This window comes from Bombina bombina, chromosome 6 (genome assembly GCF_027579735.1).
Source record: "Bombina bombina isolate aBomBom1 chromosome 6, aBomBom1.pri, whole genome shotgun sequence".
Taxonomy (NCBI): domain Eukaryota; kingdom Metazoa; phylum Chordata; class Amphibia; order Anura; family Bombinatoridae; genus Bombina; species Bombina bombina.
In genome coordinates, this window is record NC_069504.1 from 469,580,732 (window position 1) to 469,606,725 (window position 25,994).

At 39.9% G+C, this 25,994-nt stretch overlaps 1 protein-coding gene across 1 annotated transcript in view; it reads right to left on the reverse strand.

Moving 5' to 3' along the window:
• The window catches only part of ETFA (electron transfer flavoprotein subunit alpha), a 135,157-nt gene that overhangs the window by 49,391 nt on the left and 59,772 nt on the right, over nt 1-25,994 (reverse strand). Inside the window, exon 6 of the mRNA XM_053717258.1 lies at nt 23,523-23,633. Coding sequence (XP_053573233.1) covers nt 23,523-23,633 — 111 coding nt within the window. The remainder of the gene's footprint in view (nt 1-23,522; nt 23,634-25,994) is intronic.

Below are 25,994 nucleotides of genomic sequence, written 5' to 3' on the forward strand. Positions count from 1 at the left end.
GCACTTGTTACAAGCATAGGCTTATATTGGTTATATAGGCAGCCCAGGGACAAGCATCAGAATGTTTTTAACTGGAGCTATGGGAAAATGTCAGGGCTCTTATTGTAATAGCTATCTACTTTTTATATATTAAGCGTTTAGCTTAACAGAGGGTAGTTACAGTCTCCAATGGACGTTTTTTGGAAAATACACAAGAGCGGTCGCCGTGTCGCGCCCTTTTTTAAACCCCTGGTGACGTAATAGTGCGCTGGCGCGCTTTTTTTCCTGCAAAAATGTTGCACATTTTTTAAAATTTAAATAGTTTCCCTCCGGTATCATTCTCGCCCTCATTTTTTTTTTATATAGGTGCTTCAAAAGATCAGCTATAAGAAGCGCCCTATATTTAATGTTTTTAGAAGCATTTCTTTAGCTCAAACTTTTCCAAATCTCAAAAGTTTTTTTTTAGCAATCTAGTATTTATTATATTTTTCATTTTGCTTTTTTTAGTTTGTTTGCATAATGAAATATCTTGCTTCTGTCCCTGAAATTACCATAGAACCCGAGTCTGTTGTACACCTTTCTACCAAAGCTAAGTGTGTTTTTTGTAAAACTTCTGAAGTGCCATCTTCAGCAAATTTATGGACTCATGCATAGTATTTTTATCACGTCCGAATGATGTATCTATGGTTTCAAATGCTCCTTCTGTTTCAAATTCATTGATGGATACAGATGGCGTACCCCAGCAATGAAGACTTTTATTGCTGCTTCAATTCAGAAACCCCTGACTGAAAATTCACCTTCAAATAAGCGTAAGAGATCAGCCCATGTTTTACCATCATCTAGTAAAGTATGTAATGATCAGACTAATACTGATGTATCTTCTCATGATGGTTCCTCTGATTCTGAGGCTCCCTCATCTAAAACAGAACCAGATAAATCTTTTTTATTTAAAACTGAGCATATTCACTCTATTTTAAAAGAAAGTTTTAGTCACCTTAGGAATTGAGGAAGCTAAACCTTGTGAGAATATTCCTAACAACAGGTTAAATTCTTTTTTCAAATCTGCTATTAATCTTCCAGAAATATTTCCTGTGCCTAACGCAGTTTCTAATATTTCTAAAGAATGGTCTAAATTGTATCCTTTACCTGCTGCTAATTTGGAGCTATGGAAAACTATCCCTAAAGTAGATGGGGCTATTTCTTCTCTGGCTAAACGTACTACAATTCCCTTAGAGGATAGTACTTCTTTCAAATATCCTTTATATAGGAAACTTGAATCTTGTTTGAGAAGGACTTATTCACATACTGGTTATGTCCTTAGGCCAGCTATTTCTATTGCCGATGTAGCCGCTGCCTCTACTTTTTGGCTTTCTAATCTTGCTCAACAATGTTCTTCAGCCCCTGAATGTTGTAATATTCTTCATTTACTACAGGAAACAAATCTTTATTTGCGATGCTTTTTTTAACATTATTAAGATTAATACTAAGACTATGTCCCTACACATAGAAAAGACATTGGCCCTAGTTATCAAGTCGTCAACCTCAAATACGCTGGAATTCCGCAGCGTATTTGAGGCGAGGCTGATTCGCCTAAGTTATGAAGCCCTACAGACCGGCAAAAGTAGAATCTGGTGATGTAAGCATCGATCCGCCGGACTCAGTCCGACACAGATCGATTCTTACGTCACTCCAGATGTTCCGAACGCAAGTTCGGCACAATCTGACTACTTTTGGGAGTTATCAAAATCCCAGCAGGTACGCTCGGCACTTTTACGGCCCAGCATACCTGGTTTTCAATCCACCGCCCTGGAGGTGGCGGACCCCATAGGAATCAATGGGAGTCAGACCATAGCGAAAGTTCAAGTTCGCTGCTGCCTGACATCCTATTCATTCCTATGGGAAGTGTGTACACCTAACACGTACCCCGAGTCTAAGCACCCCTAATCTGCCCCCTCTACACCGCCGCCACCTATATTAAACATTTTAACCCCTAAACTGCCGCTCCCGGACCCCGCCGCAACTCTAAGAAATCTGTTAACCCCTAAACCACCGCTCCCGGCCCCCACCGCCATAATACCTATTAACCCCTATCCTGCCCCCCTATACCGCCGCCACCCCTAATAAATGTATTAACCCCTATCCTGCCGCTCCCGGACCCCGCCACAACGAAATAAATAGTTTAACCCCTAAACTGCCGCTGCCGGAGCCCGCCGCCACCTATATTAAACTTATTAACCCCTAATCTGCCCCCCTACACCGTCGCCACCTATAATATTTTTATTAACCCCTATCCTGCCCCCCCTATACCGCCGCAACCTATAATAAAATTATTAACCCCTAAAGCTAAGTCTAACCCTAACCCCCCCCTAAATTAAATCTAATTTAAATCTAACGAAATAAATTAACTCTTATTAACTAAATTATTCCTATTTAAAGCTAAATACTTACCTGTAAAATAAACCCTAAACTAGCTAGAATATAACCAATAGTTACATTGTAGCTATTTTTGGATTTTTTTTTTATTTTACAGGCAACTTTCAATTTATTTTAACTAGGTAGAATAACTATTAAATAGTTATTAACTATTTAATAGCTACCTAGCTAAAATAAAGAGAAATTTACCTGTAAAATAAAAACTAACCTAAGTTACAATTACACCTAACACTACACTATCATTAAATAAATGAATCCTATTTAAAACTAAATACTTACCTGTAAAATAAACTCTAAGATAGCTACAATGTAATTAATAATTACACTGTAGCTATTTTAGGGTTTATATTTATTTTACAGGTAACTTTGTATTTATTTTAACTAGGTAAAATAGCTATTAAATAGTTATTAACTATTTAATAACTACCTAGCTAAAAGAATTACAAAATTACCAGTAAAATAAATCCTAACCTAAGTTACAATTAAGCCTAACACTACACTATCATTAAATAAATTAAATACAAATACCTACAAATAAATACACTAACTAAAGTACAAAAAATAAAAAAATAATTTACAAACATTATAAAAATATTACAACAATTTTAAGCTAATTACACCTACTCTAAGCCCCCTAATAAAATAACAAAGCCCCCCAAAAATAAAATTCCCTACCCTATTCTACATTTAAAAGATACCAGCTCTATTACCTTACCAGCCCTTAAAAGGGCCTTTTGCGGGGCATGCCCCTAAGAAAACAGCTCTTTTGCCTGTAAAATAAAAATACAAACCCCCCAACATTAAAACCCACCACCCACACACCCCTACTCTAACCCACTCAAACCCCCCTTAAAAAAACCTAACACTACCCCCCTGAAGATCTTCCTACCTTGAGTCGTCTTCACTCAGCCGAGCCGAATTCTTCATCCAATCCGGGCGATGTCTTCATCCAAGCAAGGGCTGAAGAGGTCCATCATCCGGCTGAAGTATTCATCCAAGCGGGGGCTGAAGAGGTCTTCCATCCGGCTGAAGTAGTCTATCAAGCGGCATCTTCAATCTTCTTTCTTTCGGCTCCATCCCGCCGACACGGAACATCCTTCCTCCATGACGAACTCCCGACGAATGAAGGTTCCTTTAAATGATGTCATCCAAGATGGCGTCCCTCGAATTCCGATTGGCTGATAGGATTCTATCAGCCAATCGGAATTAAGGTAGGAATAATCTGATTGGCTGACGGAATCAGCCAATCAGATTCAAGTTCAATCCGATTGGATGATCCAATCAGCCAGATTGAGCTCGCATTCTATTGGCTGATCGGAACAGCCAATAGAATGCAAGCTCAATCTGATTGGCTGATTGGATCAGCCAATCGGATTGAACTTGAATCTGATTGGCTGATTCCGTCAGCCAATCAGATTATTCCTACCTTAATTCCGATTGGCTGATAGAATCCTATCAGCCAATCGGAATTAGAGGGACATCTTGGATGACGTCATTTAAAGGAACCTTCATTCGTCGGGATTTCGTCGTAGAGGAAGGATGTTCCGTGTCGGTGGGATGAAGATGGAGCCGGAAGAAAGAAGATTGAAGATGCCGCTTGATAGAAGACTTCAGCCGGATGGAAGACCTCTTCAGCCCCCGCTTGGATGAAGACTTTAGCGCCACGCTTGGATGAAGACATCGCCCGGATTGGATGAAGAATTCGGCTCGGCTGAGTGAAGACGACTCAAGGTAGGAAGATCTTTGGGGGGTAGTGTTAGGTTTTTTTAAGGGGGGTTTGGGTGGGTTAGAGTAGGGGTGTGTGGGTGGTGGGTTTTAATGTTGGGGGGGTTGTATTTTTATTTTACAGGCAAGAGCTGTTTTCTTTGGGGCATGCCCCGCAAAAGGCCCTTTTAAGGGCTGGTAAGGTAATAGAGCTGGTATCTTTTAAATGTAGAATAGGGTAGGGAATTTTTTTATTTTGGGGGGCTTTGTTATTTTATTAGGGTGCTTAGAGTAGGTGTAATTAGCTTAAAATTGTTGTAATATTTTTATAATGTTTGTAAATTATTTTTTTATTTTTTGTAACTTAGTTCTTTTTTTATTTTTTGTACTTTAGTTAGTGTATTTATTTGTAGGTATTTGTATTTAATTTATTTAATGATAGTGTAGTGTTAGGTTTAATTGTAACTTCGGTTAGGATTTATTTTACTGGTCATTTTGTATTTCTTTTAGCTAGGTAGTTATTAAATAGTTATTAACTATTTAATAGCTATTCTACCTAGTTAAAATAAATACAAAGTTACCTGTAAAATAAATATAAACCCTAAAATAGCTACAATGTAATTATTAATTATATTGTAGCTATCTTAGGGTTTATTTTACAGGTATTTAGTTTTAAATAGGATTAATTTATTTAATGATAGTGTAGTGTTAGGTGTAATTGTAACTTAGGTTAGTTTTTATTTTACAGGTAAATTTCTCTTTATTTTAACTAGGTAGATATTAAATAGTTAATAACTATTTAATAGCTATTGTACCTAGTTAAAATAAATTGAAAGTTGCCTGTAAAATAAAAATAAATCCTAAGATAGCTATAATATAATTATTATTTATATTGTAGCTATATTAGGGTTTATTTTAAAGGTATTTAGTTTTAAATATGATTAATTTAGTTAATAAGAGAAATATTATTTAGATTTATTTAATTAATATTTAAGTTAGGGGGGTGTTAGGGTTAGTGTTAGACTTAGGTTTAGGGGTTAATAATTTTATTACAGTGGCGGCGGTGTAGGGGGGGCAGGATAGGGGTTAATAAATTTATTATAGGTGGCGACGGTGTGGGGGGGGCAGATTAGGGGTTAATAAATTTAATATAGGTTGCGGCGGGTCCGGGAGCGGCGGTTTAGGGGTTAAACTATTTATTTAGCTGCAGCGAGGTCCGGGATCCGCAGGATAGGGGTTAGTAACTTTATTATAGGTGGCGGCGGTATGGGGGGGCAGGATAGGGGTTAATAGCTATAATGTAGGTGGCGGCGGTGTCCGGGAGCAGCGGTTTAGGGGTTAATAACTTTATTTAGTTGCGGGGGGCTCCGGTATAGGGGGTAGAACAGTGTAGTTTAGTGTGGGTGCTTAGTGACAGGCTAACAATAAAGCTGTCAAAAAGCCGAAGAGCAGCGAGATCGGATGAGTGATAACTATCACAGTCCGCTGCTCATCGCCCCGTACTTGGTGCGCGGCTTTTTGACAGCTTTATTGATAACTTAGGCGAAATTTTTCAGGTCCGCGGCGGCGATGGTAGGCGAGCTTAGGCGGGCGTATTGGGCCGGCGAAGGCAGGTAAGTAGATGGCTTGATAACTAGGCCTCTATGTCCCTAACTGTTCTTTCTAGAAGAGCTTTATGGCTTAAATCTTGGAATGCCGACATGGTCTCTAAAATGAGATTATTATCTTTCTTTCCAGGGAAAGAAACTTTTTGGTTCACGATTGGATTCAATTATTTCTTCTATTACTGGAGGTAAGTCAGTTTTTCTGCTTCAAGATTATAGATCTAAAGGGAAATTTAAAGCTCCTAATTGTTTTCGTACTTTTTGAAACAAAGATCAAAAACCTTACCCCTCTCCAAAAGCCACTGGCTCTAATTGGAGACCTTCTTTCAATTCAAATAAATCAAAGCAATTCAAGAACCCTAATCCTGTCCAGAAAACAGCATGAAGGTGCAGCCCTCAACCCAGTTCTTCTGGTTGGGGGCAGATTAAAACTTTCTTTAGATAATCTGGTCAGAATCTGTCCAAAATCCCTGGATTCAGAGTATTATCTCTCAGGGATATTGAATTGGTTTCAAAGTCAGACCCCCAAGGGCACGGTTTTATTTAACTCATGTTCCAAAACATCCATTAAAGGCTCAAGCTTTTCTAACGTGTATCACATCTAGAGCTTATGGAAGTAATTGTTCCAGTTCCTCTTCAGGAACAGGGAAAGGGTTTTTACTCAAATCTATTCATTGTACCAAAAAAAAGCCAATTTCTTAAGACCAATATTGGATCTGAAAACACTAAACAGATTTTTGAGAATTTCAACTTTCAAGATGGAAACTATAAGGACTATTCTGCCTTTTGTTCAACAAAGTCATATGTCCACAATCGACTTACAGGATGCTTATTTTCACATCCCTATTCATCCAGATCATTTTAAATTTCTGAAATTCTCTTTTCTAGAAAAGCATTTTCAGTTTGTTGCTCTTCCGTTTGGCCTAGCAACAGCACCAATAATATTTTCAAAGGTTCTCAGTGCCTTTCTATCTGTAATCAGAGAGCAGGGTATTGCAATGTTTCCTTATTTGGACGATATCTTGGTTCTAGCTCAATCTTTTCATTTAGCAGAATCTCACACGACTCAACTATTGTTTCTTCAAAATCATGGTTGGAGGATAAATGGTCAAATGAGTTTTTTGATCCCTCAGACAAAAGTCACTTATTTGGGATTCCATATAGACTCCGTGTCCATGACTCTCTCTTACAGAAAAGAGACAAATAAAAGTTAGTTTCAGCCTGTCTGAACCGTCAGTCTCTATCATACCCTTCAGTGGCTATGTGCATGGAAGTGTTAGGCCTAATTATTGCAACATCGGACGCATTCCCCTTTGCTCGTTTTCATATGAGGCCTCTTCAACTTTGCAAGGACTATACTCTAATATCACAACTAATATTCTTAGATCCCAACACTCGATTTTCTCTGACGCGGTGGCTAAACCACCAATTCCTTCAAGGGGCTTCCTTTGTTCGCCCTACCTGGTCTGTGATTACAACATATGCAAATCTTATGGGTTGAGGAGCAGTGTGGGGGTCCCTAACTGCACAAGGAGTTTGAAATGTTCAGGAAACAAAGATTCAGAACAATATCTTAGAACTTTGTACTCTTTTCAAAGCTTTTCAAGCTTGGCCTCTTTTGAAGAACGAGTCATACCTCTCTTCATCAGGATGTATTCTTACAACATTTTCAAATTTGGGGTCTTCCTCAAATAGATCTTATGGCTTCTCGTTTGAACAAGAAACTTCCCAGATACCTTGCAAGGTCACGGGATCCTCAGGCAGTAATGACAGATGCTCTAGCAGTCCCTTGGTCATTCCAATATGCTTATATTTTTCCTCCACTAGTTCTACTACCCAGAGTGATTTCAAAAATCAAGATGGAAAAATCAAACTAAACTTAAAACTTCTGATTCACAAAGCTTATGTGGAAGCGGGTCAGTTTCTGCCTCAAAGAATTACAGCTCATTCTACAAGATCAGTTGCCACATCTTGGGCTTTCAAGAATGAGGCTTCAGTTGATCAAATTGGCAAAACAGCCACTTGGTCTTTTTTGCATACTTTTACCAAATGTTACCATTTTGATGTTTTTGCCTCTTTAGAAGCAGCTTTTGGTAGAAAGGTTCTTCAGGCAGTGGTCACTCTGATTCTATTGCCTATAATTTTTTTGATGTTTTTAGTTATTAAAAGACTTTAATTTTGGATTAAACTTTTCAGCAAAAAACAGAATTTATGTTTACCTGATAAATTACTTTCTCCAACGGTGTGTCCGGTCCACGGCGTCATCCTTACTTGTGGGATATTCTCTTCCCCAACAGGAAATGGCAAAGAGCCAGCAAAGCTGGTCACATGATCCCTCCTAGGCTCCGCCTACCCCAGTCATTCGACCGACGTTAAGGAGGAATATTTGCATAGGAGAAACCATATGATACCGTGGTGACTGTAGTTAAAGAAAAAAAAAAAAAAAATTATCAGACCTGATTAAAAAACCAGGGCGGGCCGTGGACCGGACACACCGTTGGAGAAAGTAATTTATCAGGTAAACATAAATTCTGTTTTCTCCAACATAGGTGTGTCCGGTCCACGGCGTCATCCTTACTTGTGGGAACCAATACCAAAGCTTTAGGACACGGATGAAGGGAGGGAGCAAATCAGGTCACCTAAATGGAAGGCACCACGGCTTGCAAAACCTTTCTCCCAAAAATAGCCTCAGAAGAAGCAAAAGTATCAAACTTGTAAAATTTGGTAAAAGAGTGCAGTGAAGACCAAGTCGCTGCCCTACATATCTGATCAACAGAAGCCTCGTTCTTGAAGGCCCATGTGGAAGCCACAGCCCTAGTGGAAGGAGCTGTGATCCTTTCAGGAGGCTGCCGTCCGGCAGTCTCGTAAGCCAATCTGATGATGCTTTTAATCCAAAAAGAGAGAGAGGTAGAAGTTGCTTTTTGACCTCTCCTTTTACCAGAATAAACAACAAACAAGGAAGATGTTTGTCTAAAATCCTTTGTAGCATCTAAATAGAATTTTAGAGCGCGAACAACATCCAAATTGTGCAACAAACGTTCCTTCTTCGAAACTGGTTTCGGACACAGAGAAGGCACGACTATCTCCTGGTTAATGTTTTTGTTAGAAACAACTTTTGGAAGAAAACCAGGTTAGTACGTAAAACCACCTTATCTGCATGGAACACCAGATAAGGAGGAGAACACTGCAGAGCAGATAATTCTGAAACTCTTCTAGCAGAAGAAATTGCAACCAAAAACAAAACTTTCCAAGATAATAACTTAATATCAACGGAATGTAAGGGTTCAAACGGAACCCCCTGAAGAACTGAAAAAACTAAGTTGAGACTCCAAGGAGGAGTCAAAGGTTTGTAAACAGGCTTGATTCTAACCAGAGCCTGAACAAAGGCTTGAACATCTGGCACAGCTGCCAGCTTTTTGTGAAGTAACACAGACAAGGCAGAAATCTGTCCCATCAAGGAACTTGCAGATAATCCTTTTTCCAATCCTTCTCGAAGGAAGGATAGACTCTTAGGAATCTTAACCTAGTCCCAAGGGAATCCTTTAGATTCACACCAACAGATATATTTTTTCCAAATTTTGTGGTAAATTTTTCTAGTTACAGGCTTTCTGGCCTGAACAAGAGTATCAATAACAGAATCTGAGAACCCTCGCTTTGATAAGATCAAGCGTTCAATCTCCAAGCAGTCAGCTGGAGTGGGACCAGATTCGGATGTTCGAACGGACCTTGAACAAGAAGGTCTCGTCTCAAAGGTAGCTTCCATGGTGGAGCCGATGACATATTCACCAGATCTGCATACCAAGTCCTGCGTGGCCACGCAGGAGCTATCAAGATCACCGACGCCCTCTCCTGATTGATCCTGGCTACCAGCCTGGGGATGAGAGGAAACGGCGGGAATACATAGGCTAGTTTGAAGGTCCAAGGTGCTACTAGTGCATCTACTAGAGTCGCCTTGGGATCCCTAGATCTGGACCCGTAGCAAGGAACCTTGAAGTTCTGACGAGAGGCCATCAGATCCATGTCTGGAATGCCCCACAGTTGAGTGATTTGGGCAAAGATTTCCGGATGGAGTTCCCACTCCCCCGGATGCAATGTCTGACGACTCAGAAAATCCGCTTCCCAATTTTCCACTCCTGGGATGTGGATTGCAGACAGGTGGCAGGAGCGAGTCTCCGCCCATTGAATGATTCTGGTCACTTCTTCCATCGCCAGGGAACTCCTTGTTCCCCCCTGATGGTTGATGTACGCAACAGTCGTCATTTTGTCTGATTGAAACCGTATGAACTTGGCCCTCGCTAGCTGAGGCCAAGCCTCGAGAGCATTGAATATCGCTCTCAGTTCCAGAATATTTATCGGTAGAAGAGATTCTTCCCGAGACCAAAGACCCTGAGCTTTCAGGGATCCCCAGACCGCGCCCCAGCCCATCAGACTGGCGTCGGTCGTGACAATGACCCACTCTGGTCTGCGGGAGGTCACCCCTTGTGACAGGTTGTCCAGGGACAGCCACCAACGGAGTGAGTCTCTGGTCCTCTGATTTACTTGTATCTTCGGAGACAAGTCTGTATAGTCCCCATTCCACTGACTGAGCATACACAGTTGTAATGGTCTTAGATGAATGCGCGCAAAAGGAACTATGTCCATTGCCGCTACCATCAAACCTATCACTTCCATGCACTGCGCTATGGAAGGAAGAGGAACGGAATGAAGTATCCGACAAGAGTTTAGAAGTTTTGTTTTTCTGGTCTCTGTCAGAAAAATCCTCATTTCTAAGGAGTCTATTATTGTTCCCAAGAAGGGAACTCTTGTCGACGGAGATAGAGAACTCTTTTCCACGTTCACTTTCCATCCGTGAGATCTGAGAAAGGCCAGGACTATGTCCGTGTGAGCCGTTGCTTGAGGAAGGGACGACGCTTGAATCAGAATGTCGTCCAAGTAAGGTACTACAGCAATGCCCCTTGGTCTTAGCACCGCCAGAAGGGACCCTAGTACCTTTGAGAAAATCCTTGGAGCAGTGGCTAATCCGAAAGGAAGCGCCACGAACTGGTAATGTTTGTCCAGGAATGCGAACCTTAGGAACCGATGATGTTCCTTGTGGACAGGAATATTTAGATACGTATCCTTTAAATCCACCGTGGTCAAGAATTGACCTTCCTGGATGGAAGGATTGTTCGAATGGTTTCCATTTTGGACGATGGAACCTTGAGAAACTTGTTTAGGATCTTGAGATCTAAGATTGGTCTGAACGTTCCCTCTTTTTTGGGAACTACGAACAGATTGGAGTAGAACCCCATCCCTCGTCCTCTTAATGGAACAGGATGAATCACTTCCAGAAGATAACCTTGGGAGACTATTTCTAGCGCCCAAGGATCCAGAACATCTCTTGCCCAAGCCCGAGTGAAGAGAGAGAGTCTGCCCCCCACCAAATCCGGTCCCGGATCGGGGGCCCGCATCTCATGCTGTCTTGGGAGCAGTGGCAGGTTTCTTGGCCTGCTTTCCTTTGTTCCAGCCTTGCATAGGTCTCCAGGCTGGATTGGCTTGAGAAGTATTACCCTCCTGCTTAGAGGACGTAGCACTTGGGGCTGGTCCGTTTCTGCGAAAGGGACGAAAATTAGGTTTATTTTTGGCCTTGAAAGACCTATCCTGAGGAAGGGCGTGGCCCTTGCCCCCAGTGATATCAGAGATAATCTCTTTCAAGTCAGGGCCAAACAGTGTTTTCCCCTTGAAAGGAATGTCAAGCAATTTGTTCTTGGAAGACGCATCCGCTGACCAAGATTTTAACCAAAGCGCTCTGCGCGCCACAATAGCAAACCCAGAATTTTTCGCCGCTAACCTAGCCAATCGCAAGGTGGCGTCTAGGGTGAAAGAATTAGCCAATTTAAGAGCACGAATTCTGTCCATAATCTCCTCATAAGAAGAAGAATTACTAATAATCGCCTTTTCTAGCTCATCGAACCAGAAACACGCGGCTGTAGTGACAGGGACAATGCATGCAATTGGTTGTAGAAGGTAACCTTGCTGAACAAACATCTTTTTTAGCAAACCTAATTTTTTATCCATAGGATCTTGGAAAGCACAACTATCTTCTATGGGTATAGTGGCGCGCTTGTTTAGAGTAGAAACCGCCCCCTCGACCTTGGGGACTGTCTGCCATAAGTCCTTTCTGGGGTCGACTATAGGAAACAATTTTTTAAATATGGGGGGAGGTACGAAAGGTATACCGGGCCTGTCCCATTCTTATTAACAATGTACGCCACCCGCTTGGATATAGGAAAAGCTTCGGGGGGCCCCGGGGCCTCTAGGAACTTGTCCATTTTACATAGTGTTACTGGAATGACCAGATAATCACAATCATCCAAATTGGATAACACCTCCTTAAGCAGAGCGCGGAGATGTTCCAACTTAAATTTAAAAGTAATCACATCAGGTTCAGCTTGTTGAGAAATTTTTCCTGAATCTGAAATTTCTCCCTCAGACAAAACCTCCCTGGCCCCCTCAGACTGGTGTAGGGGCCCTTCAGAAACAATATCATCAGCGTCCTCATGCTCTTCAGTATTTTCTAAAACAGAGCAGTCACGCTTTTCGCTGATAAGTGGACATATTGGCTAAAATGTTTTTGATAGAATTATCCATTACAGCCGTTAATTGTTGCATAGTAAGGAGTATTGGCGCGCTAGATGTACTAGGGGCCTCCTGTATGGCCAAGACTGGTGTAGACGAAGGAGGGGATGATGCAGTACCATGCTTACTCCCCTCACTTGAGGAATCATCTTGGGCATCATTTTTACTAAATTTTTTATGACATAAATCACATCTATTTAAATGAGAAGGAACCTTGGCTTCCCCACAGTCAGAACACAATCTATCTGGTAGTTCAGACATGTTAAACAGGCATAAACTTGATAACAAAGCACAAAAAACGTTTTAAAATAAAACCGTTACTGTCACTTTAAATTTTAAACTGAACACACTTTATTACTGCAATTGCGAAAAAGTATGAAGGAATTGTTCAAAATTCACCAAAATTTCACCACAGTGTCTTAAAGCCTTAAAAGTATTGCACACCAAATTTGGAAGCTTTAACCCTTAAAATAACGGAACCGGAGCAGTTTTTATATTTAACCCCTTTACAGTCCCCGGAATCTGCTTTGCTGAGACCCAACCAAGCCCAAAGGGGAATACGATACCAAATGATGCCTTCAGAAAGACTTTTCTATGTATCAGAGCTCCACACACATGCAGCTGCATGCCATGCTGTTCTCAAAAACAAGTGCGCCATACCGGCGCGAAAATGAGGCTCTGACTATGATTAGGGAAAGCCCCTATAGAATAAAGTGTCTAAAACAGTGCCTGCCGATATTATTTTACAAAAAATACCCAGATTAAATGATTCCTCAAGGCTAAATATGTGTAAATATGATCGATTTAGCCCAGAAAATGTCTACAGTCTTAATAAACCCTTGTGAAGCCCTTATTTACTGTCTGAATAAAAATGGCTTACCGGATCCCATAGGGAAAATGACAGCTTCCAGCATTACATCGTCTTGTTAGAATGTGTCATACCTCAAGCAGCAAAAGACTGCTTACTGTTCCCCCAACTGAAGTTAATTCCTCTCAACAGTCCTGTGTGGAACAGCCATGGATTTTAGTAACGGTTGCTAAAATCATTTTCCTCATACAAACAGAAATCTTCATCTCTTTTCTGTTTCAGAGTAAATAGTACATACCAGCACTATTTTAAAATAACAAACTCTTGATTGAATAATAAAAACTACAGTTAAACACTAAAAAACTCTAAGCCATCTCCGTGGAGATGTTGCCTGTACAACGGCAAAGAGAATGACTGGGGTAGGCGGAGCCTAGGAGGGATCATGTGACCAGCTTTGCTGGCTCTTTGCCATTTCCTGTTGGGGAAGAGAATATCCCACAAGTAAGGATGACGCCGTGGACCGGACACACCTATGTTGGAGAAAAGCGGTTTATATTTTATCCCTCCCTTTATTTTGTTACTTGTGGATTTCCACATCTTGAGTATTATATCCCATGTGTAACAAATCGTGGACTTTTGACCACCTATATGAAAGAAAACTATTTATGTAAGAACTTACCTGATTTATTAAATTTCTTTCATGATGGCGAGAGTTCACAAGGTCCTCTCCCTATTATGGGTTGCTTTTAACAGAGCACATCTTTTTCCTGTTCCTTTTTTATGGCTTTTTCTTACTCCTTTTTTACACCTCACTTCTTGGCTATCCGTTAAACCGAGATATGAGTGAGGTGGGTGGGGTATTTATAGGCTTTGAGGTTTGGGAAACTTTGCCTCCTCCTGGTAGGAATGTATATCCCATGTGTAACAAATCATGGACTCTCGCCACCATGAAAGAAATTAATTTATCAGGTAAGTCCTTACATAAATCTGCTGCCAAAATCTTTGTTTTCTGTGTTAAATGTACTCAAAGTCTCTCTTTTGGTATGTGTCTGTAGTCTGTGAAATGTTATGCATTTACTCTGTCTGCTGATATCTTGTCTTTATCTATGTGATGTTCAAACCTTATCAATACTTGTGATATTTCCTAAATTTATCATTCCACTAATGGTATAACCCCAGCCTCCTCAAAATTCTATTGTCTGTTTTCTTAAAGGGCCACTGTAAGTAAATATTTTCTATGCCTGTTACTAACTAACTACCCCAAATACGCTTTTTATCAATAGCATTTCATTAACATATCTCTACCGTATATCAGAAATCTTGTCTGCAAATTTAATTGTTTTCCAAACCCACTCCGTGGGTATCCTTTGTTCTGTACCAATCTGTTTACAATACCTAGGTTTCAAAATGGCGCTTTAAACACAAAGTTATTGGTTTAAGTATTTTGAACATGCAGTGCTGAAAATAGTGGGAAGGATAACGTGACATCATCGGCGAATAAAATATATAACTTTTAGAACGTGATGAAACTTCGTTTTGGAGAAAATATAGGTCAGTAGGTTTTAATTAATGTTTATTAACTTTAATATGTTAGTTGTTTAGCTTAAAAATTATAACAGAAAGTAATCCTTTAACTTATCTCACCCTGAATCAAAATTTCCCAATTGGCCTTTTGACTGTCTTTGATCATGTCATTAACTAATTTATTGCAATCAGTTGAATGCTCTGGCCTATACATTTAACACAGCTATGGGGAAGAATTGCAAGGGGCTAGCATTGCAGTTTTAGATAACAGTATGTTCACATCTCTTAAGTGAACATTTATAAGTGAGGCATTAACAATTGGGCAAATAATTATACAAGAATTCAACAAGGATTGGACAAGGGATAAGGCAAGTTCTTTTGTAACACTGTTTTATCCACTGTTTTCTTAGTTTGTAATAATGCTCAATGTCTTCACATTCCTTTTTGCTACCTTTTGTCTCTATAACAAACTTTATTCTACTACTCCTTCCCTCTCACCATCTGAACTGTGCATTAGCCCATCTCTCTTAACCTCACCTTACTTTTGTATTCATGAACTTCACACATTCCTAAAGACACTCTCCCCAACTTGCACTTAATCCCAAAAACAGTCTCATTATTGCAAATCTACATCTCATGTCCCTCTCCCTCATACTAGCTGCTGGTGACATCTCCCCTAATCCTAGTCCCCCACAACGTCCTAGCCTTGCACATCCACGTGTGCCTTTTAATAGACTTCAAAAACAAAAAACTCTTGTAACCTTATTCTCATTCACTTGTGCACTCTGGAACTCTTGCTCTGTTTGCAACAAGCTCACTTCAATCCATGACCTCTTTATCTCCCACTCTCTCAAACGTCTGGCTCTTACAGAAACCTGGCTCTCTGCTTCAGACACAGCATCCACTGCTGCACTGTCACATGGGGGTCTCCACTTCAGCTACACTCCTAGGTCTGGCAATTGACAAGGAGGTGGTGTTGGTATTTTACTTTCCTCTCGTTGCACCTTTCAACAAATACAGCACTTCTCTTCCCTCACATTTTTTTCATTTGAAGCACACAATTCATTTATTTTCTCCCCTGTCTATACGTGTTGCAGTCATATACCGCCCCCTGGCTCCTCAACACAAATTTTAGAGCCAAGAGGGATCTAATAAAATTGACTCCATCAGATATGAAATCAGATCTCAACATACTACCAATCTCCCATCCCTTCAAAAGCTCACAATCATCCAAAACCCAAATAGCCATAAATTTAGCTCTTTCTTTCATGTAATTAACAAGAGTCCATGAGCTAGTGACGTATGGGATATACATTCCTACCAGGAGGGGCAAAGTTTCCCAAACCTTAAAATGCCTATAAATACACCCCTCACCACACCCACAAATCAGTTTTACAAACTTTGCCTCCAAGGGAGGTGGTGAAGTAAGTTTGTGCTAGATTCTACGTTGATATGCGCTCCGCAGCAAGTTGGAGCCCGGTTTTCCTCTCAGCGTGCAGTGAATGTCAGAGGGATGTGAAGAGAGTATTGCCTATTGAATGCAGTGATCTCCTTCTACGGGGTCTATTTCATAAGGTTCTCTGTTATCGGTCGTAGAGATTCATCTCTTACCTCCCTTTTCAGATCGACGATATACTCTTATATTTACCATTTCCTCTACTGATTCTCGTTTCAGTACTGGTTTGGCTTTCTACAAACATGTAGATGAGTGTCCTGGGGTAAGTAAGTCTTATTTTCTGTGACACTCTAAGCTATGGTTGGGCATTTTATTTATAAAGTTCTAAATATATGTATTCAAACATTTATTTGCCTTGACTCAGAATGTTCAACTTTCCTTATTTCCAGACAGTCAGTTTCATATTTGGGATTATGCATTGAATTATCATATTTTTTCTTACCTCAAAAATTTGACTTTTTTCCCTGTGGGCTGTTAGGCTCGCGGGGGCTGAAAATGCTTCATTTTATTGCGTCATTCTTGGCGCGGACTTTTTTTGGCGCAAAAAATTCTTTTCCGTTTCCGGCGTCATACGTGTCGCCGGAAGTTGCGTCATTTTTTGACGTTATTTTGCGTCAAAGATGTCGGCGTTCCGGATGTGGCGTCATTTTTGGCGCCAAAAGCATTTAGGCGCCAAATAATGTGGGCGTCTTTTTTGGCGCTAAAAAATATGGGCGTCATTTTTGTCTCCACATTATTTAAGTCTCATTATTTATTGCTTCTGGTTGCTAGAAGCTTGTTCACTGGCATTTTTTTCCCATTCCTGAAACTGTCATTTAAGGAATTTGATCAATTTTGCTTTATATGTTGTTTTTTTCTTTTACATATTGCAAGATGTTCCACGTTGCAACTGAGTCAGAAGATACTACAGGAAAATCACTGCACAGTGCTGGAGCTACCAAGCTAAGTCTGTTATAAACTTTTGGTATCTGTTTCTCCAGCTGTTATTTGTATTGCATGTCATGTCAAACTTATTAATGCAGATAAAATTTCCTTTAGTACTGTTACATTACCTGTTGCTGTCCGTCAACATCTAATTTTCAGAGTGTTCCTGATAACATAAGAGATTTTATTTTTTAAATCCATTAAGAAGGCTATGTCTGTTATTTCTCCTTCTAGTATACATAAAAGTCTTTTAAAACTTCTCTTTTTTTCAGATGAATTTTTAAATGAACATCATCATTCTGATACTGATAATGGTTCTTCTGGTTCAGAGGTTTCTGTCTCAGAGGTTGATGCTGATAAATCTTTGTATTTGTTCAAGATGGAATTTATTCGTTCTTTACTTAAAGAAGTGTTATTTGCATTAGAAATAGAGGATTCTGGTCCTCTTGATACTAAATGTAAACGTTTAAATAAGGTTTTTAAATCTCCTGTAGTTATTCCAGAAGTGTTTTATCTCCCTGATGCTATTTCTGAAGTAATTTCCAGGGAATGGAATAATTTGGGTAATTTATTTACTCCTTCTAGACGTTTAAGCAAATTATATCCTGTGCCATCTGACAGATTAGAGTTTTTTGGGACAAAAATCCCTAAGGTTATGGGGCTGTCTCTACTCCTGCTAATGTACTACTATTCCTATGGCAGATAGTACTTCATTTAAGGATCCTTTAGATAGGAAAATTGAATCCTTTCTAAGAAAAGCTTACTTATGTTTAGGTAATCTTCTTAGACCTGCTATATTTTTAGTGGATGTTGCTGCAGCTTCAACTTTTTGGTTAGAAGCTTTAGCGCAACAAGTAACAGATCATAATTTTATAGCATTATTATTATTCTATAACATGCTAATAATTTTATTGGTGATACCATCTTTTGATATCATTAGAGTTGATGTCAGGTATATGTCTCTAGCTATTTTAGCTAGAAAAGCTTTATGGATTAAACTTGGAATGCTGACATGTCTTCTAAGTCAACTTTGCTTTCCCTTTCTTTCCAGGGTAAATAATCATTTCGTTCCTTTCCTCACAACAAGGAACAAAAGCCTGATCTTTCATCCTCAGGAGCGGTATCAGTTTGGAAACTATTTCCAGTTTGGAATATATCCAAGCCTTATAGAAACCTATAGCCAGCTCCTAAGTACCTATGAAGGTGCGGCCCTTATTCCAGCTCAGCTGGTATGGGGCAGATTACGTTTTCTTCAAAGAAATTTGGATCAATTCCGTTCTTAATCTCTGGTTTCAGAAACATTGTTTCAGAAAGGTACAGAATTGGCTTCAAGTTAAGGCCTCCTGCTAAGAGATTCTTTTCTTTCCCGTGTCCCAGTCGACACAGCAAGGCTCAGCATTTCTGAAATGTGTTTCAGATCTAGAGTTGGCTGGAGTATTTATGCCAGTTCCAGTTCTGGAACAGGGGCTGGGGTTTTATTTTATCTCTTCATTGTACCAAAGAAGGTCAATTCCTTCAGACCAGTTCTGGATCTATCATTATTGAATCGTTATGTTAGGATACCAACATTCAAGATGGTTACTGTAGGACTATCCTGCCTTTTGTTTAGCAAGGGCATTATATGTCTACAATAGATTTACAGGATGTGTATCTGCATATTCCGATTCATCCAGATCACTTTTAGTGTCTGAGATTCTCTTTTTAGACAAGCATTACCAGTTTTGTGGCTCTACTGTTTGGCCTAGCCTCAGTTCCAAGAAATTTTTTCAAAGGTTCTCGGTGCCCTTCTTTCTGTAATCAGAGAATAGGGTTTTGGTATTTCCTTATTTGGACGATATCTTGGTACTTGCTCAGTCTTCTCATTTTCGAAGAATCTCATACGAATCGACTTGTGTTGTTTCTTCAAGTTCATGGTTGGAGGATCAATTTACCAATCAGTTCATTGATTCCTCAGACAAGGGTAACCTTTTTAGGTTTCTAGATAAATTCAGTGTCTGACTCTGTCCTTGTCAGACAAGAGAGGTTTAACATTGATATTAGCTTGTCAAAACCTTCAGTCACAATTATTCCCTTTGGTAGCCTTATGCATGGAAATGTTGGGTCTTAGGACTGCCGCATCAGATGCGATCTCCTTTGCTCGTTTTCACATGCGACCTCTTCAGCTCTGTATGCTGAACCAATGGTGCAGGGATTACTCAAAGATATCTCAATTAATATCTTTAAACCGATTTTACGACACTCTCTGACATGGTGGACAGATCACCATCGTTCAGTTCAGGGGGCTTCTTTGTTCTTCCGACCTGGACTATAATCTCAACAGATACAAGTCTTACAGGTTGGGGAGCTGTGTGGGGGTATCTGACGGCACAAGGGGTTTGGGAATCTCAGGAGGTGAGATTTCCGATCAATTTGGAACTCTGTGCAATTTTCAGAGCTCTTCAGTCTTGGCCTCTTCTGAAGAGAGAGTTGTTCATTGTTTTCAGATAAGACAATGTCACAACTGTGGCATACATCAATCATCAAGGAGGGACTCACAGTCCTCTGGCTATGAAAGAAGTATCTCGAATTTTGGTTTGGGCGGAATCCAGCTCCTGTCTAATCTCTGCGGTTTATATCCCAGGTATGGACAATTGGAAAGCGGATTTTCTCAGTCGCCAAACGTTGCATCCGGGCGAATGGTCTCTTCACCCAGAGGTATTTCTTCAGATTGTTCAAATGTGGGAACTTCCAGAAATAGATCTGATGGCTTCTCATCTAAACAAGAAACTTCCCAGGTATCTGTCCAGATCCCGGGATCCTCAGGCGGAGGCAGTGGATGCATTTTCACTTCCTTGGAAGTATCATCCTGCCTATTTCTTTCCGCCTCTAGTTCTTCTTCCAAGAGTAATCTCCAAGATTCTGAAGGAATGCTCGTTTGTTCTGCTGGTAGCTCCGGCATGGCCTCACAGGTTTTGGTATGCGGATCTTGTCCGGATGGCCTCTTGCCAACCGTGGACTCTTCCGTTAAGACCAGACCTTTTGTCTCAAGGTCCTTTTTTCCATCAGGATCTGAAATCCTTAAATTTAAAGGTATGGAGATTGAACGCTTGATTCTTGGTCAAAGAGGTTTCTCTGACTCTGTGATTAATACTATGTTACAGGCTCGTAAATCTGTTTCCTGAAAGATATATTATAGAGTCTGGAAGACTTATATTTCTTGGTGTCTTTCTCATCTTTTTTCTTGGCATTCTTTTAGAATACCGAGAATATTACAATTTCTTCAGGATGGTTTAGATAAGGGTTTGTCCGCAAGTTCCTTGAAAGGTCAAATCTCTGCTCTTTCTGTTCTTTTTCACAGAAAGATTGCTATTCTTCCTGATATTCATTGTTTTGTACATGCTTTGGTTCGTATAAAGCCTGTCATTAAGTCAATTTCTCCTCCTTGGAGTTTCAATTTGGTTCTGGGGGCTTTTCAAGCTCCTCCATTTGAACCTATGCATTCATTGGATATTAAATTACTTTCTTGGAAAGTTTTGTTCCTTTTGGCCATCTCTTCTGCCAGAAGAGTTTCTGAATTATCTGCTCTTTCTTGTGAGTCTCCTTTTCTGATTCTTCATCAGGATAAGGCGGTGTTGCGAACTTCTTTTGAATTTTTACCTAAAGTTGTGAATTCCAACAACATTAGTAGAGAAATTGTGGTTCCTTCATTATGTCCTAATCCTAAGAATTCTAAGGAGAAATCGTTGCATTCTTTGGATGTTGTTAGATCTTTGAAATATTATGTTGAAGCTACGAAATCTTTCTGTAAGACTTCTAGTCTATTTGTTATCTTTTCCGGTTCTAGGAAAGGCCAGAAAGCTTCTGCCATTTCTTTGGCATCTTGGTTGAAATCTTTAATTCATCTTGCCTATGTTGAGTCGGGTAAAATTCCGCCTCAGAGAATTACAGCTCATTCTACTAGGTCAGTATCTACTTCCTGGGCGTTTAGGAATGAAGCTTCGGTTGACCAGATCTGCAAAGCAGCAACTTGGTCCTCTTTGCATATTTTTACTAAATTCTACCATTTTGATGTATTTTCTTCTTCTGAAGCAGTTTTTGGTAGAAAAGTTCTTCAGGCAGCGGTTTCAGTTTGAATCTTCTGCTTATGTTTTTTGTTAAACTTTATTTTGGGTGTGGATTATTTTCAGCAGGAATTGGCTGTCTTTATTTTATCCCTCCCTCTCTAGTGACTCTTGTGTGGAAAGATCCACATCTTGGGTAGTCATTATCCCATACGTCACTAGCTCATGGACTCTTGTTAATTACATGAAAGAAAACATAATTTATGTAAGAACTTACCTGATAAATTCATTTCTTTCATATTAACAAGAGTCCATGAGGCCCACCCTTTTTTGTGGTGGTTATGATTTTTTTGTATAAAGCACAATTATTCCAATTCCTTATTTTATATGCTTCGCACTTTTTTTCTTATCACCCCACTTCTTGGCTATTCGTTAAACTGATTTGTGGGTGTGGTGAGGGGTGTATTTATAGGCATTTTAAGGTTTGGGAAACTTTGCCCCTCCTGGTAGGAATGTATATCCCATACGTCACTAGCTCATGGACTCTTGTTAATATGAAAGAAATGAATTTATCAGGTAAGTTCTTACATAAATTATGTTTTTGCCCCTGTTACGGAGGAAGATGTTTCTGCCCTTATACTGTCCTCCCACCTCACTACCTGTCCCCTCGACCCCATCCCCTCACAGCTACTCCCCTCCCAATCGTCTACCTCTACCCTTACCCCTATACTCACACACATCTTTAACCTCTCCCTCAGCACTGGTATATTTCCCTCATCTCTAAAACATGCACTGGTCACACCTATCCTCAAAAAACCTTCTCTCGATCCAACCTCCCCATCCAACTACCGTCCTATTTTCCTACTCCCTCTTGCCTCAAAGCTCCTTGAAAAGCTAGTATATGCACGTCTATCCCATTTCTTTACACTAAACTCTCGTCTTGACCTACTGCAATCTGGATTTCGTCCCCATCAGCTCACAGAGACAGCAATTGTCAAGGTTACCAACGACCTACTTACAGCAAAATCCAAAGACCACTTCTCTCTGCTTATACTTCTTGATTTGTCTGCAGCCTTTGATACTGTTGACCATTCTCTTTTGCTCCAAACCCTCCAAACCCTCGGCATCTGCGACACAGCTCTCTCGTGGTTCTCTTCCTATCTAACCGTACCTTTAGTGTAGCCTTCTCTGGAGCATCCTCTACCCCGTTACCCACTTTCTGTTGGGGTACCTCAAGGCTCTGTCCTCGGTCCCCTTCTCTTTTCAATCTACACGTCATCATTAGGTTCCTTTATAAAGTCCCACGGGTTTCAATACCATTTGTATGCCATGACACCTAAATCTCTCTGCACCAGACCTACCTCCTTCCTTACTAAACCGTGTAACTAACTGTCTTTCTCATATCTCATCTTGGATGTCCTCTCGATACCTTAAGCTAAATCTCGCCAAAACTGAACTCATTTTCCCCCCTTCCTCCAAAATGTCCACCCCCCAATTTTCTATAACTGCTGATACCCCTACCCCACATGCCCGATGTCTTGGGGTCACACTTGACTCAGACCTTTCTTTCACTGCACACATTCAGTCCTTGGCTAAAGCCTGCCGCTTCCACCTTATAAACCTCTCTAAAATTAGACATTTCCTTACACAAGACACAACTAAGATTTGAATCCACTCTCTCATCCTCTCCCGCCTCGACTATTGCAACTCCATCCTCTCTGGTCTCCCTAGCTGCCGCATAGCTCCTTTACAATCCATAATGAATGCCAGGCTCATCTTCCTTACACGTCGCTCTTCATCTGCTGCACCACTCTGCCAATCCCTTCACTCGCTTCCTCTTGCCTCCAAGATTTAACACAAAATCCTCACTCTGACATACAAAGCCCTCAACTTCACTGCTCCCCCCTACATTTCAGACCTTGTCTCCAGATACTTTCCCTCCCGTCCCCTTCGCTCTGCTCACAATCTCCTACTCTACTCCTCTATTGTTACTTCCTCACATTCCCATTTACAGGACTTCTCCAGACTGGCTCGCATCTTGTGGAACTCCCTGCCTCGCTCCACAAGACTCTGCCCTAGTTTTACAGCTTCAAGTGCTCCATAAAGACTCCATTATTCAGGGATGCATACAACCTACACTAACCTTTCCTAACTCCATTGCTTTCCACTTGAACCCCTTAGAATGTAAGCCTATGAGCCCAGCTGTTTGTAGATCGCCTTCATAAGGGCCAACTACAACCGTGCAACTCTCGGCAGGGCCCTCTACCCATTTGATCCCTGTAAATGTTATCTTGCATACCGCCTATGCTTATAGCGCTGCGGAATCTGTTGGCGCTCTACAAATACCTGATAATAAATAAATTATGTTTTTAGTCATTTTTAACTCATTGCTTAGCTAAATCATCGTCACCAAAACAGTAATCCATTTTTACCTGTTTCACAAGTTGCAGAACCTCCTGAGCACTGAGCAGCTTCGAAAGATGTGCCTCTTACAGTAAACACTTTGATGGGTTCCTCACATTTCACTGTACATAAGGCATTACCTGCAATAAACAGAAGAAGAGAGATTTGGTGTTTAAGTGCCGGTCCCACTTTATAGCCAATGCTTTTTTTCTTTAAACATTTCATTTATATATTGGGTTACATAAGAGATAATATAAAAAAATAAAAACACATAAAATAATAATAAAAATGAATAAGGAAATAACATGTTCATGTCATCAATACAAAGTTGTTGCTTACATAAACTTTAAACCTTAATAGTAAAAGAACACATTTTGTAACCCATTTCCCTTCTTATCCAACCTGTCTGAGATTATCCCCTTAGATCTTCCCCTCCAATCTCACTCCTGGAGGAGGGGGAAGAGGAGAAATGAAAAAGAAAAAGATAGAAAGAAAAGAGGCACTGTGGATCTTCGAGCCAACAAATCTCTCCTCTTAGGATGGCACCTTGTACATATAATTAATTATAAGAAAGGGCATATAAATTTGTTTTGGACGCCAACTGGTAATGAGATGATAAAGTTTTCCCATTTTTTTTAAAAAACACAGCCACATCTGCTTCAGAGTTACTCTTATAGTCAAATTGTTTGACTGTCATCTTACCCTCTAATTTACTTAGAAACTGGGAGAAGCTAGGTCCCCTTCTGGATTTACAAGAGCTGAAAATAACATTTCTACCACATAATACCACAAAACTAATTAATTTAATATTATGTACCCTACTGTTTCCCTCTTTCAAGAGTATAATGTCTTCTATTTGGAATTTAATATTTTGTTGTTAATCTTGGAAAGCCAGAATGAGACCTTATGCCAAAAAAATAATAATTTGGGGACAGTCCCATATACAGTGTATTAAATTAGCAAGGTGAAAACTACATCTTGGACAGCTTACAACTGTATCTGAACTCCAAGAAGCCATTCTACTAGGTGTTATATAAGACCTATTTATAAGTTTAATGTGGGACTCATGCCATGAAATAAGCAGGGTGGCCTTTCCATACTCTTGTTATACTTTTTTGGATCCTTTCATTGTTAACCCAACTCACATCCCGGGACCATTTCAGCATTAAATTATTCATATTGTCCTCGCCTTCCTTTCACATTAACAGGGGAAATATAAAATATCCCTGTTTTTAAAAAAGACAGGAGCGGATCAAAAGTATCCCAGCTAAAATCCCCAGCGGTCACCTTTATGTCGCAGCTGTAAATAGACAAAAAAAATCTTTATTGCCAATATTAAAGTCCTGTTGGATTGTTCTGAATGTTTTGACACAATTAAGAGTCTGATCCCAGAGCTGAAAGGCATACTCCAGGCCTTTCATTTTCCATTCTCTAAATAGTTTAGAATTAAAAGGGACAGTATACTATAAAATAGTTTTTCCCTTAATGTGTTTACAATTGCTTTTTTTACCAACTGCAGAGTAAAAAAATGTATGGAAATTAGCTTTTTAAGGTTTATTTCTGTATATTAAAGCTCTGATTTTGTGTTTTGAAGCCACAACCTAATAAAATGGGTTGAGCTTGTAGGTATAATCAGATCTCATTACTGTATCACATTGTGTACATATACCTGTTTCTTTATCTTATATCTGTCCATAAAACAATCACCAGTACTTGGAGAGAACAATGGAAAATCAAAATGTTATTACCTTATCTCTGCTATGTCCCACTAGGAGTGTTATCTATTCTGCTGGTTGTGTTTACACAGCTTATCTATAGCTTGGACCTGCGACCACAAACATTCAGAATAGGTGGGGATACCACATGCTAAATCAACTATTTCAAATGCCAATATAAGGGTAAAGGAGCTACTTGTAAACAATTTAATACACTCCAGCCGGTTAAGTGGATCATTGGGAACAAATTAAAAGGGAGAAAAAAAATTGAGTAAACTGTCCCTTTAAGGGCTTTAGTGAATTCTGGGTTACCTACTATGGGTAAGTATTTGGAAAATTTGAAATCAATTCCTAGGAATTTGCACATTTTTTGGTATGCCAGAATAGGATTCTTAAAGGTGGTCATTTTCTCTACACAAAGTAGTAATTTTTTAGTTTCTAAATGAGGGATTACTTTCATCACAACTGGTTTGAGCAGTCTCTGCTCAATTTCTTTTTATGAGTCAGTCCAGCAAACTCTTTTAGCTGCATCAACTTGAATAGTGATACTTTACTGCCTTTACCCCAAAAGAACAATCTTAATAGTTTGTAGAAATTAGTTATGTGTTTGGAGCGTATAAATAGGGGCACATTCTGTATGAGGTAAAGCAGTCTTGGAAAAATGATGATTAACTTCCCCGCCAATGCTTATATGGTCACTCTCATATATAATGGTTACATTTGATTGGCAGCCACAACACACACTGAAGATTAAAACATTTTTTTCCTCATTTTTGTATTTAATTT